The sequence below is a fragment of the Sciurus vulgaris genome, assembly GCF_902686455.1.
Source record: "Sciurus vulgaris genome assembly, chromosome: 1".
Taxonomy (NCBI): domain Eukaryota; kingdom Metazoa; phylum Chordata; class Mammalia; order Rodentia; family Sciuridae; genus Sciurus; species Sciurus vulgaris.
In genome coordinates this window covers 10671911-10684626 of record NC_136461.1, presented here as the reverse complement: position 1 = coordinate 10684626, position 12716 = coordinate 10671911, and the positions used below count along the sequence as shown (strand labels likewise).

At 52.6% G+C, this 12716-nt stretch overlaps 1 protein-coding gene across 1 annotated transcript; it reads right to left on the bottom strand.

Moving 5' to 3' along the window:
• Positions 1-1797: 1797 nt before the first annotated feature.
• LOC306654605 (chymotrypsin-like elastase family member 2A) lies at positions 1798-12447 on the bottom strand (the record flags this gene model as incomplete). The annotated part of the gene is given in 9 exon segments (XM_079128416.1): positions 1798-1812; positions 2366-2439; positions 2442-2517; positions 3392-3537; positions 5384-5520; positions 5896-6024; positions 7176-7273; positions 11417-11505; positions 11789-12447. Coding segments are annotated over 9 exon segments (804 nt in total). The 5' UTR covers positions 11829-12447.
• Positions 12448-12716: the final 269 nt, after the last annotated feature.

Here is a 12716-nt window from a genome sequence, read left to right as displayed (position 1 = left end):
TACACCTCCTGCCCTGAACCCTTTAATCTGCCCGTGCAGGACCCACTGACGCTCCGGGGTCTCTGTGGCCCAGGTCCTTGGGCTGGCGTGCAGGACGTCTGTGCAGGACGCTCCCACAGCAGCATGCGAGTGAGAAACGGGAAGCCCGGTACCGCTCAGAGGAGTGACGTGGGTCTGTGTACCACGGAGCAAGATGTGAGGGATCAAGTGGGGAGCTGGGAGTTGGACCCCCTCTTTGGCGGGAAGGCAGCGTGCGCCCCTGTACGCGTGCAGCCCAGGGTGCACCCCTGCGCTGTTGGCAGCCCTGACCTGCAGTGCAGCCATGGGAAGCAAGGGGCCTTCATCTTTTCTACTTGATGCACTCCTGTATTCTTTTAATTTTTCATAAAGAAATGTTTTGCCTTCTGAAAAGAAAAATAAAGCTAGCGACAGCTGAAGAATCATGTGCTGCTGTCACTCGGTGGCGTCTGTGGGAGGGTGGGTCTCCTCCCTGCACCTGCCTGCAGGCCCTGACCTTGACCCACCATCTGTCTAGGTTCAGCCAACAGGTGCTCCCAAGCACCCCCAGGGCCTTAGCTGTTCGTGCCTCCTGGCTGCTCATGGTGTGCCCCTGGCCTGGGACCTGCAAGGTGCCGCCGGCCTCTTGCAGCTGCTGGGACAGCCTCTGCCAGGGTGACAGCTGGCCACCTAACAGTCCACTCCAGAGCCTATGGCTGGGCATTGGTGCTGTCCTGGCTGTCGTGGTGAATGTGGGCCTCCCTCAGCTGGCCACACAAGGCTGGCTTTCCTGTTGAGCCCCCTGCCCATCTGGCCTGCTCTGCTGTGCCGCATCTGGGGCTGGGAACAGCTGAGGCTGGGACAACCACATCAGGACAGTTGCCCCGGGCCCTGCCTGGGGTCCTGAGGTGCTGCCAGGCCCAGCTGCACAGTGACTCATGGAGCGCTGGGGCTGGAACAGGATCCTAAGACCTGGCTGGGTGGAAGCCCCGAGCATCCTTCCATCCAGGCAGCGAGGCCCCTAAGCAATGTTGGCGGCCCTTCAAAGCTGGATGCAGATGGCCCTCTGCAAAATTGAATCATGGCTCTGCCAGTTGACCAAAATACACCAACATCAACAACGACCTACAAATCAATGGCTTCTCTCCTTCCTGCCTTTCCATTTTTTCTGACTAACTTTTTTTGGGCTCTCTGGGGCCTGTGGCCACTTGGCCAAGCAGAGCAGCAGATGCGCAATGAGCACAGAGCCGCCAGGCATCATGGGCGAACTCGGAAAGCGGCCCGCCTGCTTGCTGGGCCGCGTGTGTTCCTTGGGTGGACCACAGGCTCACGCAGCAGTTTCATATTTGGTTTGTAACAGAGTGACAATCTAATTCAATCGAACAGTGCCTTGCAAATAAACTTAATGAGACCAGATGCCAGCTCCCCGTCCTTGCAGGCTCTGCCTCGGGCACATCCCACTTGCCGTGGCTCCTGAAATGTGGAAGGCCCTGGTTGAGTTCAAGTCCCTCTTTACAGAAGAGCAACCCGGTGTGGGCAATGCCGGGGTGGCTTAAAACCTCCCTCCACGGGCAGCGGCTCTCCGCCTGGCTTCCAGCCCCACACGCGGGGCCCTCCCACCTGCCCCCAGGCCCCTTTCTTAGGACGCCACTTCCTGACTCTTACTGTCATCCGGCGCTTCTACCCACAGCTGCCGTTTTATACAGTGCCAGCAATTATTTTTAATGAATAATTTTTATGGTTATTGTGAACAAATGGTTTGGTTGCAATACAAAATAGAAATTGGGCTGGTGTGGAAGCTCACAGGACACAGCTCTAGGGGGAACATTCACAGTTCAAGAGGACCAACTCGGCCCCCTCTGCCTGGGACCATCCCAACCCAGCACTGAGAGCGCTCATCCCAGGAACGTTCAGTCCTGGGAAAACTGGGATGGCTGGTCACCCTACGGAATAGCTGGGGGACTGATTTCTAATAGTAAAGGTTGGGGGGGTCTCGGATCATCAGGTTTGGACTTTGAGATAAATATGACCATTCATAGCACCGGATGGTGAGGTCAGGGCCCCCGCACTGAGAAGCACAAGTGAAATGCCCCACTAATCCTAAGAAGCCCACTCTAAATGCCCAAGGACTGTCCTTGTGTCCAGTCTCCTGGGACAAGCTCACCCTCTATGTAGCTTTTCACCCCATTTGACACACGCAGGAATTGTGGACGCCATGCCAGGTCCAGCCAGAGCTGCCCAGGTGAGCAGCTTCCTCCACAGGCCCCTGCCTCCTTTGAAGGAGGGGTTCTAGATCCCAGGTGGGTGTGGTGTTTGTGGGGCCAGGTGACAGGGCAGGACCCAAGGCTCAGGGCTGGTCAGTCCTTACCTTTTGGATCCAGTCGATGTAGTTGGAGACCCTGGTGAAGACGGAGGGCTTGTGGTAGTAGTTGCAGCCGAGAGAGAGCCGAAGCTGACCACGCCGTGCACTTGCCACCGGCCGTCAGCCGCCTGGCAGTTCAGTGGCCCTCCAGAATCGCCCTGAGCAAGAGTCAGACGAAGGGGAGGGAAGGGGCTGCCCGGGGGCCCTGTCCTCAAGGTGCTCCTGCTGCTGCATCCTGGGCTGCCCGGGCTCTGAAGCCACTCTGAAGCCCCCTTCTCCCTGGGGGTCCTGAGCTGAGCCGAGTGCCTCACAGGCCGCCTCTGAGTCCATGCTCACAGCAGCTGTGAGGCGAGCGTCCCAAGTGCCCAGCTCAACCGAGAGGGGAGGCTGGGCTGCTCAGAGGCCGCACCTTGCCCGAGGTCCAGACCCAAGGGGCGCCCGCAGCTGCACGCCAGAGTCAGGCTGCCGAGCCCCGAACCACCACCACCAATTCCTCCCGTGACAGGAGTTTCCTGGGGGTCCATGTGGCAGAGTGTCGGGCACACTTGGTCTAAAGGGCACGAGAAGCCCCTTCCCTCTCGGTGCCCGCTGCACCGCAAAGCCCACCATGCCAGTTTCTTTGGGTTAAGACACCGTCTCCAGGAAGGCTCTGGTGACAGCTACCTTGAGGGGACCCTTGGGCTGTTCACGGAGATTAATTCAACAACTCAGGTAGAAGCCAAGCCTCCTTAGAAAACCTAACCCAGAACACGACTTCCTCTTGGTCCCCTCCTGTGCAGAAGAAGGAGGGATGAGAGACCCCGAAGAGATCCAAGGAAGGACTTCCCAGCAGTGAGGAAGGGTGGACCCTACAAGGAAAATCTCCAACCATCTTTTCTGGAGATTTTAAGGACCAATGCCAGGTTCTGGAATGTCCAGAGGGGTGTCCGGTGCTGTGCCAGAAGGAGGGAGGACAGGTGGGGAACCTGCAGGGCCTCTCCCCACCCTGGCCACGCTTCACGGTGGAGGGAGCCCCTGCCCTTGGGTACTCACGTTGCAGCTGGAGATGACACCATCGCCCCCGGCGCAGACCATGTTGGTCTTCACAGAGCTGCCCCACCAGCTGGGGCTGGAGCAGGTGGCATAGTCCACCACCAGCAGCAGGCCCTGCTGCAGGACGTCGGGAAGAGCCCCGTTGGCTGAGACCAGAAAGAAGGTGTCAGAGGGACAGAGGGACTCCCGAGTAAAGAGGAAGGAGTGACACCGGTGGGCGTCCTGTCCAGCCCCTCTCTTTGTGGTCCTTGTTACTTTCTCCCAGGGTTGTAATGGGAGCAGCCATGTGTTCTATTCTGTGCCCTCGCAGTTGATTGGTCAGTGTTCTGACTGGCGATTGGTTCAGGGGTGAGCACCTGACTTACGCTAAGCCAATGAGCTCCTTCTCCTGGGACTTAGGGGTGGAGACTTAAGAATTCCCGCCCAGAGAACTACTGGCAGTGGCTGCCATTTTTTTCCATGAAGAGAAGCATGAGGTGGACCCACCCAGGAAGGAAATTCTGAGGGTGGGCTCATTGAATTTCTTACAGGTGTCCAGTTCCTGGTTCTGTCCTGTTCCTAATGGCTGCTTGTGGCCTCTCTGCCTTTGGGTTGAGACTCTTAAATCCTTACATCAAATCTCCTTTCTGCTGAGCCACTTCCCTGGGTTCTCATTTACCTAAATACGCCAGTAAGGCCGCGGGCATTTCCAGCTGGGAAAAATAGTTGGTGTGGTCAGGGTAGAGCTTTCCTAATGGCCCCTGATGACACTGCCGTCAAGTATCACCCCTCAGGATTACCATCCACTAATGGAAAGGATAAAGATCGTTTTTATTCTTCACTTGCACTTTACGAGGCTTTCCACAGCATGACAAGCCTCACAGACATGTCAATATGTATTGTTTGATAGATGGGACATTGAAATCAAGAGAAATTAAGTGCCTCGCCTAAGATCACTCTAATCAATATGTAATTAATTCTTGGATAACATCTGGCACTGTACAAAGTACTTTCTTTCACACAATGTGTCTTCTAATCTTCACCAACAGAGTTCCCGTTTTACAGATGAGGAAACTGAGGTCCAGAGTGGCTTGCTGAGGTTACATAGTGATCTACAGCCAAGCATTTGGACACTCCCTGGCCCTCGCTGTGCCACCCTCTCTCCATCTCACCGCCTGGGGTTGTCTGGATAAGCAGGTGATCACACTTGTACCCGATGTCTCCTCCACCCTCCCTGCTTCCTCTTTGTTTTCCTGTGTCCGCGGTTTTGCAGACGAGCTGGTCAGGAGGGCCGGAGGCATTTCTCTGAGGTAGAGTGTTGATGTACTTAGGCGTCACTCATAGGTTTGTGTCATTATGAAAAAGAAATCCCTCTTCTGCACAAGCCTCCCTGGATTTTACAAGGGAAGGGCTGGCGCTCTGTCCCTTCTTGGTGGTGTACTGCCATGGGATTTCTGGCCCTTGGGTTTAAGTCAGAAGACTCACGCCCAGCCATGTTCTCAGTAGCAAGAACCAGTGGCACAGGGTTCAGGTTTGGGCAAGGGGAGGGAGGGTCCCCTGAGGGCGCCAGGGGCCTTGGTGGAGCTCCAGAACCTCGAGTTCACAGACTCAGTGCTGTTCCAGGCCCACCTGTGCATGCAGGTCTCTCTAGCCCTCATTCCATCCCAGTGACCCTAACAACTCGCACGCAGCAGCAGCTACTGTGTGCCTTTGTTATTGGTCTGAGTACCTCCCTTGGGCTATCTCCTTCAATCCTCTCTGTGACGTAGGTGCTGTTATTATCTCCATTTCACAGATGAGGAAATTAGCACAGAGAGGCCACGTAATGTACCCAAGGTCACACAGCTCATAGTGGGAGAACTGGGATTTGGACCCAGGCAGACTTGGAGAGACTGTCCTGCTCTGCAAGGCAGCCAAACCCCTTGGGATGACCAGTGGGGGGCGAGACCCAGCCAGTCGGGGGACAGCACCCCGCTTCCCTGCCTGGCCTGGGTGCTCCCGGGGAGCACTTACTCTGCAGCCTGCCCCATCCTGTGACGTAGCAGGGGTAGTTGTTGGCTAGGATGGTGCCGGCAGGCGGGAGGCAGGCCAGCTGGATCTGATCAGTCAGGGAGACGGACGAGGCCAGTTTGAGCAGGGCGATGTCGTTCCTGGGTCAGGAAAGGGCGGAAGGTTAGCCCAGGGCTTTGGAGAGTGCAGGGACCTTTTCCAGGGATCTCCAGGAGCGCAGCTGGGCGTCTTGGAAAATGTCAAAGACCTTGTTGGGAGGACAGGAAGTAGGGAGGGACCGTGTCCTGCTCCACTGAAAGCTCCATCCGTGTCCCTTGGCATGGACTGGACACCTGGTCAGTGATGGCCCCGGGCACACAGGAGCCTGCAGGCTCAGCAGGCAGGAGACGCAGGTTGCTCCACCTGGCCTGTCACCCCCCACCGGGCAGCTCTGCCCGGTCGCACCCTCCCCTCCTTACAGAAGGGGCGAAGCGGTGGGGCAGAGGGGCCACCCCCGGAGCCCCCAGACAGCGCACCCGTTGGAGAGTTTGCTGGCGTTCCAGTCCTCGTGTATGACAGCCTTGGAGACCTTGACGGCCAGCGAGCCTGGCTCCTCCGTGGACAAGCTGTGGCGGCCCAGCAGCACGCGGTAGGTCCTGGAGGAGCTGGAGGGCCGGGCACTGAGGGTCAGTCCCTCTACCCCCGGCCCCCTCCCCGGCAGGGACACCGGGACATGGTGCCTCTGGGGTGACGGCTGCATGAACCACTCGTGGGCCTTGGGAACTTCCCTTTCCTAGGCGGATTCTGTTGGTCACCATGCAGGTCAATGCTGTAACATGGAAACCGTCACCGGGAAGTGACGTGCTAACGCTGAGCTGTCAGACGAGAAAAGTCGTAAGAATATCAATGTCGATCTTCTAGTTTAATTCCCTGCCTCTCAGTGGGGACACTGAGTTCTCATGGGGACACTGAGGCCCAGCAAAGAGTCCAGTGAGAACCCAGAACTGAAGCCAGGGCGCCTGGTTTCCCAGCCTCGCCACCTCATAAACCTAATCCATCAGGTGGGGGAAGGTCGATCTCGGTGACAGTCCACGCCGACCCAACTGGAATGCCGAAGATCTCTGACCAACGTGAGATGAGCAGAGGACATGCGGGGAGAAGAGGGTGGGACAGTTTCTCTCCTTTGTGGCTTTATAATTGTACATATGTCGTAATCAACCTTTATTGAGCACTTATTAAGTGGCAGGCCCTTTAACTCATTTAATCCACACTAAATTCTGTTCTCCCTGCCAGGCACCAGTGATCCCAGCCACTCAGGAGGCTGAGGCAGGAGGATGGCAAGTTCAAGACCAGCTGGAATAAGTTAGTGAGACCCTGTCTCAAAATAAAAATTAAAAATGCCCCAGGGAATGGGCCTCAGTGGTAGAAGCACCTTGGGTTTAACCCCCAGTACTGAAAAAAAAAAAAAAAACAACCAAATTCTTTTATCTAAGTTTTTGCAAGGGAAAGCTGCAAGCTCAGAGAAGCTATTTAAGTGGTCAAGTGAACCCAATTCCAGAGGGAGGCCACCTGGTACTCCCAGGGGGGCGGAAATGGGGCCTCCCTGTCCTCCACACCTGGCCTCCGTCTAGGCCGTGTACTGATTGTCAGTCAACAGCAGACAGAGTCAGAGGTCATCTAAAGCTGGGTCGGCCAGGCAGGGGTTGTTTGCAAAGCTCCTTGAGATAGCGCGGTTCAGGCCTTTGGGTCACCTCTCCTGGAGATGAGCACCGGCTGGTCAGGCGAGCTTCCAGGGTGACCAGGGTAAGGCAGTTACCTGATGCAGTGGGCAGCGGTCAAGACCCAGTTGTTGGCCACCAGGGACCCTCCGCAGGTGTGGCGCCACTGGCCGTTGGAGCTGTACTGCAGGGAGACCTGTGGAGAAGCACCCTCCGGCTCAGTTCTCCCGCTGGGAGCAGCTGAGTTGAGCCGGCTCTCGGCCCAAGTCAAACCTAAGGGGGCCCGAACCTCAGAAATCAGGGTAGAAAGCCCTCGGGTGCTTCAGAGAATATAAAAAATCCAAATGAACACACAAAGGCATGATTAACAAAAAGTTACAGACTATTAAAAAATAACTTCTGGGGGCTGGGGAGATAGCTCAGTTGGTAGAGTGCTTGCCTTGCAAGCACAAGGCCCTGGGTTCGGATCCCCAGCACAGCAAAAAAAAAAAAAAAAAAAAAAAAAAAAACAAAGATTGACAAAATGACAAAACGCAGGAAAATGTTTTGCAAATGAAAAAAAAAAAAAAAAAACCCTCTGCACATCTTTTTGGGATCTGCCCCTTCTTAGGAACTATTTCCTTAGGAACCAGCCCTCCAATATAATATGTTCAAATCCAAACTCTTAATTTCCCCCAAACCTCTTCCGTTCCCAGGTTCTCTGGCACGGTCAATACCACCTCCTCTTTCCCAGCTGCTCAGGCTAAAATCCTTGGGGCCGCCTTGGGCTCCTTTCCCTCTTACCCCTCACTCTGATCCATCAGCAAGCCAGCTGTGTGGCCCACGCCTATAATCCCAAAGACTCAGGAGGCTGAGGCAGGAGGATCACAAGTTTGAGGCCAACCTGAGCAACTTAGAGACACCCAGGCTCAAAAAAAGAAAAAGGGCTGGGGGTGTAGCTCAGCGGTAAAGCGCCCCTGGGTTCAATCTCTGTACCAAACAAACAAGCGCAAACCAAACAAAACCCCATCAGCTGTAACTCCATACACAGAGAAAATGCTCCCCTTTGTACTTCACTCTCTGTCCCAGACACCTCATCCCTTGCCCGGATGATATCCTGATCTCTTTTTTTTTTTTTTGGTCATGAGGATGGGACCTGGGGCCTCACACCTGCTAAGCACACACTCTACCTCTGAGCTGCACCCCAGCTCCTGGTCCCCTATCTTTCTTCCAGCTCCCACCTTAGCCTACCCCTCACCCTAAACACACAACAGCCAGAATGATCCTTTCTACACATAAATCTGATTATATCTCTGTTCAGAACCTCCAGTGGCTCCCCTTCTTGTAGTGTAAAACTCAAAAGTCTAGTGGTCTACTGAGTCCTACATCACCTCTCCAATCTCAGCCTTCCCCTCCCCTCCCCTTGGTCATGTTGACCTTCATCAGTTCTGCAAATATTTCAAGCCCACTGCTGCCCCAGGGCCTTTGCACTGACCGTTCCTGCTGCTGGAATATTTTTCTTCCCAGGTATCAACCTATCTCCTCCACTTCCCCTGGGTCTCTGCTCCAGGTTAACTTCTTCCTGAGGCCTGGGTGACTTTGGGCAATTATGTAACATTCTGAGTCCTGGTTACCTTATATGGAAGTCGAGGACCATAATGGTCATCATGCAGACACTTGGGATGATTAATGATCACAATATCCAACACTACGAATTTCTAGTAAACTGACCACTTACCCTGTGCCCGGCACTGCCCTAAGCTTAGAATGTGAATCAGCTCATGTCTTAATTAAGGCAGCTGTGAACATCTGCATGAGGAGGTCTGTGCCATGAAGACTGTTAAATATTTCTAATGCCACCTGTGCAATAAGGTCAGCTTAATTGTTCCAGGTCATACCAAACCGTAATTGGCAGAGCACAGAGCTGAGTCTGGTCGCTGCTCCTACATCTGTTTTTGGAAATGGATGGAGCTGGAGACTGTCATGCTAAGTGAAATAAGTCAGTCCCCCCAAATCAAAGGTTGAATGTTTTCTCTGATATGCAGAAGCTAATCCAAAATAAGGGAAGGGGGATAAAAAAAAAAGAATAGAAGAAAGATCAGAGGAGTAGACAAAGGGAATGAAGGGAAGGAAGGAGGGGAAGGATAGGAAAAGACCGTGTCATGAACCTGACCTGACTTTCCTACGCACGTACATGAATACACCACAGTGAATCCCACCATCATACATCCACAGGACACTGATCAAGAAAAGACACTGTAAGTAAACAGCAGAAAGATCAGCCAGAGGAGAGGGAAGGGAACAGGGAGAGGGTGGAGGGGCGGGGCAGGAGACATGCTGGGGACTGAATTAGAGCAAATTATATTCCATGCTTCTATAATTATGCCAGAATGAATCCTATTGTTATGCAGAACTAAGAAGAAACAATAACAAAGTAAAAAAATTCTGCTTTAGTTTTAAAGTGCTTCTCATGTTATTTTTGAGCATGTCTTGGGTTGGATAGAAGATTCCAGGATAGAACGGTGGTTGGGTACAGTGTCCAGTCACTTTAATTAATCCTGGCTTTGTTTGAAGTTCTGACATTCTGTTCATCATGGATAGTTTTGCATAGTTTGCTTTTAAAAATAGTGCATTAAAACATCACTCATTTTGGGTGCTGAGCTTTGTGGTACCCCTTTAAATCATTCTCCCTAATTGAGGGCTTCGCTTGCCTCACCTGAGTCCCCACCTGGGCTAGATCTGCCCACCCCCCAGTAATAATATATAATAATAATAATAATAATAATATTATAATAATAAAAACTTCCCCAGGGAAACAGAAGCAGGAAGGGCGGGGAGCTTTCCAAGACTAACATTAGTTGGTTCCCAAGGCGAGGATACAGTTATACCAGGAAGGATTTTCCTGCAACATCAGTTGGTTTCTCAGCACAAATGCATTCTGGTTTTGGGGATCCCATAGCGGAGGGGCTGTTGCCCCTCTTCCCACAGAGAACATGTGAGACTGAAAGAGGTGAAAAACTAGCAAAAATACATAGGGCCAGGAATATAGATCGTGACTTTTCAGGCACCATTCTGTCCTTGACACTTTTTCTTTTTGGCTGTGCTGAGGGGGAGCTCCCAGGGCCTTCTGCATGACAGGCAAGCGCTCTGCCACTAAGCTATGCCCCATGGACGCCTCCTTAATCCAGGCACAAACCAATGGCTGCTCGAATTCCCTCGGTGAATCAGCCCCTGCGGCAGGGGCCACCCTGGCCACTTGCCTCCAGCAGGTACTCTGACCACTTGGGTTAGAGATGAGCCCTGATCAGCTGGGTTCCTTCCCAAACCTGTTTCTGTCAGTTGCACTTACAATTAATGTGTTTTGAAAAGATGCAGAACTGATGAACTCTGAGTTCAAAAAAGAGAGCCGTGATTTATAGGGAAACTAAATTACATGCTTGGAAGACACTGGCTAACGGTGACTCTTAAAAAATGGCAATGTCTCCCCCAACAAACAAACAGATAAGGCTATTGGGTTAGGTGTCTGAGAAAGCGGAAAGATGGGGGGAGGGGGCAGGAGTGACAAAAGTCAGGATCGACTCCTTACTCAGACGGCTTTCGGAGCACCTTAAAGTTACTGCTCCACTTTAAAGAAATGGACTTAGAGGTGCCATATTACCAGGTTTGGTTTTTATGAGAAAGTTTAGAATTCAAAGGATTGGTGAACAGATAAGTGTGTATGAAGCATTTCTAAGTTAAAAAAAATGTTAAAAGCATATATGTATGATTTAAAATGATTTTTCTATAGCCAACTTTCCAATTGCTCAGTCCTAATTATGTCAGATAAGAGTGTTTCCTCATTTGTTTATGAAATTGTAAATTCACTTATCTTTGCATGCTGCTCACGAATGGCCTAGTAATGAGCATTTCATCGTGATTTCCCTCTGATTATGTCAAGGTAAGGAAGCATTTGTTTCATTGATAACACTGAGTTGAAGATTAATTTGCATAGACAGCACTGATTGGTTTCTTAAGGCATGGAACATTTGCATAGCTGGTGATGAATGGCTCATAAAAATAACAGTACGTGTGTAAGCAAATGTCTGATTGGTTAATAGTAAGACATTTGTGAACTTGAGAGCAGGGGTGGTGGGCCAGCTACTCCTTATTGAAGCTGGAGAGGGCGCCTCTTCCCCAGCCCCAAGGTTGGCCAAGGCCACAAAAATGTATTTTATTGATGAAGTTGTCCATGCTGCCTACTGAGGTCTCATCAATCCTCATCTCTGCCAGCTTGACAGACCCCATGGTGGAAGGGCAAACGGGGAGGGGGGGAGGGGGTGAAAAATGAGTGGAATTGGGGGGTGCAGAGTGGTGGACTCACCTGCCAGGGCCAGCTGTTGGGTGTCGCCTCTTCACCGCCGACCACCCTACTCAGCTGGGGCAGGTTAGTGGGGAGCCCACAGCTGAGAGCTATGGAAGGAGAGATGGTGGTGAGTATAGGAAGCAGTGACCCAGTCAGTGGGGACCGTGCTTGCTGAATTCCAGCACCCGGATGGGAAAGCCTGCTCTGGACCCGGAGAGGTCACAGTCCAGCCTCTACTTTCCTTCTCTGAAACTCCACTCCATCTTTCCCGTAACCACATAGGGCTGAGCGAAGTGCGAGTGGGCCAGGCGGGGACGGGAGGGCAGGAAGGCCCCGTTCCCAGTCCCACCAGGGGTTGGGAGAGCGGTGCCTCTGGGCGATGGGGGTTACCTCCAGCCACCAACGCAGAGAGCAGTAGGGTCCTGATCATGGTCAGTCCGTGGGAGTTCTGTAAGCCTGGCCCGGCTGAGCCCTTGTTTTATGAGCTGATTATCAGCAGGCGATACAGTAGGAGCCTGCAAGATGGAGATTTTCCCAAAGCTCAATGGAATAAAGCGTTGGCGTCCAAATATTTTTTCCCCAATCTTCTTCCACCCGTCATCCTGAAAACACACTGATAAAAATGCTAAAGGTAGTTATTGAAATGTGGGTTCTATCTACTTTCAAGAGGTTACGAGTGTGTCAAGGGAAAAATAAAATTGTGGGTTATTGGTTCTTGGGTTTGCATTTTCAAAATAAAAGATTAAACTGGCCAACAGCACCCCAGGCCCGTGGTTCTCAGCAGGCCTGGCTTAGCTACTGGGGCACATCTGATGATGTCTGGAGAAGTTTTTGGTTGCTGGGGCTGGGGTGGGGGTACTGTTGGCACCTGGAGGGTAGAGAGCAGAGAGGCTGCTAAACACCCTGCGTCGCACAGGACTTAGGAAACTGTCCCACTCCCAATGCCAATGGTGTCGAGATGGAGACACCCTGTTCCAGGCAACGCCATGGCTTGTGTGTGACCCAGGCTGGGTCATGTGAGTCTCAGGTCCAGGACGTCCTGTGTGTGAAATAGGGAAGAAACGTGTACCCAGCTTGTCTCGCAGCATTTGAGGATTTGCAAAGCGTGGGCGTTCATGCTAAGGGGAAGGTTTAGCGGCCCCAGAGATGGGACGGAGGAGAGTGCAGGCAGAGGAGGGCTTCGCTAGGGTGGGTCAGGGGTATTTTATTGTCTGCTCGGAAGACAACAGTGGTCTGCATTTCTCCAATAACTGTCTTCCAAGGGATCAAAACAAGAGCTTTAAAGGGGAGCAGATAGGCAGACAACTGACGCTCACCC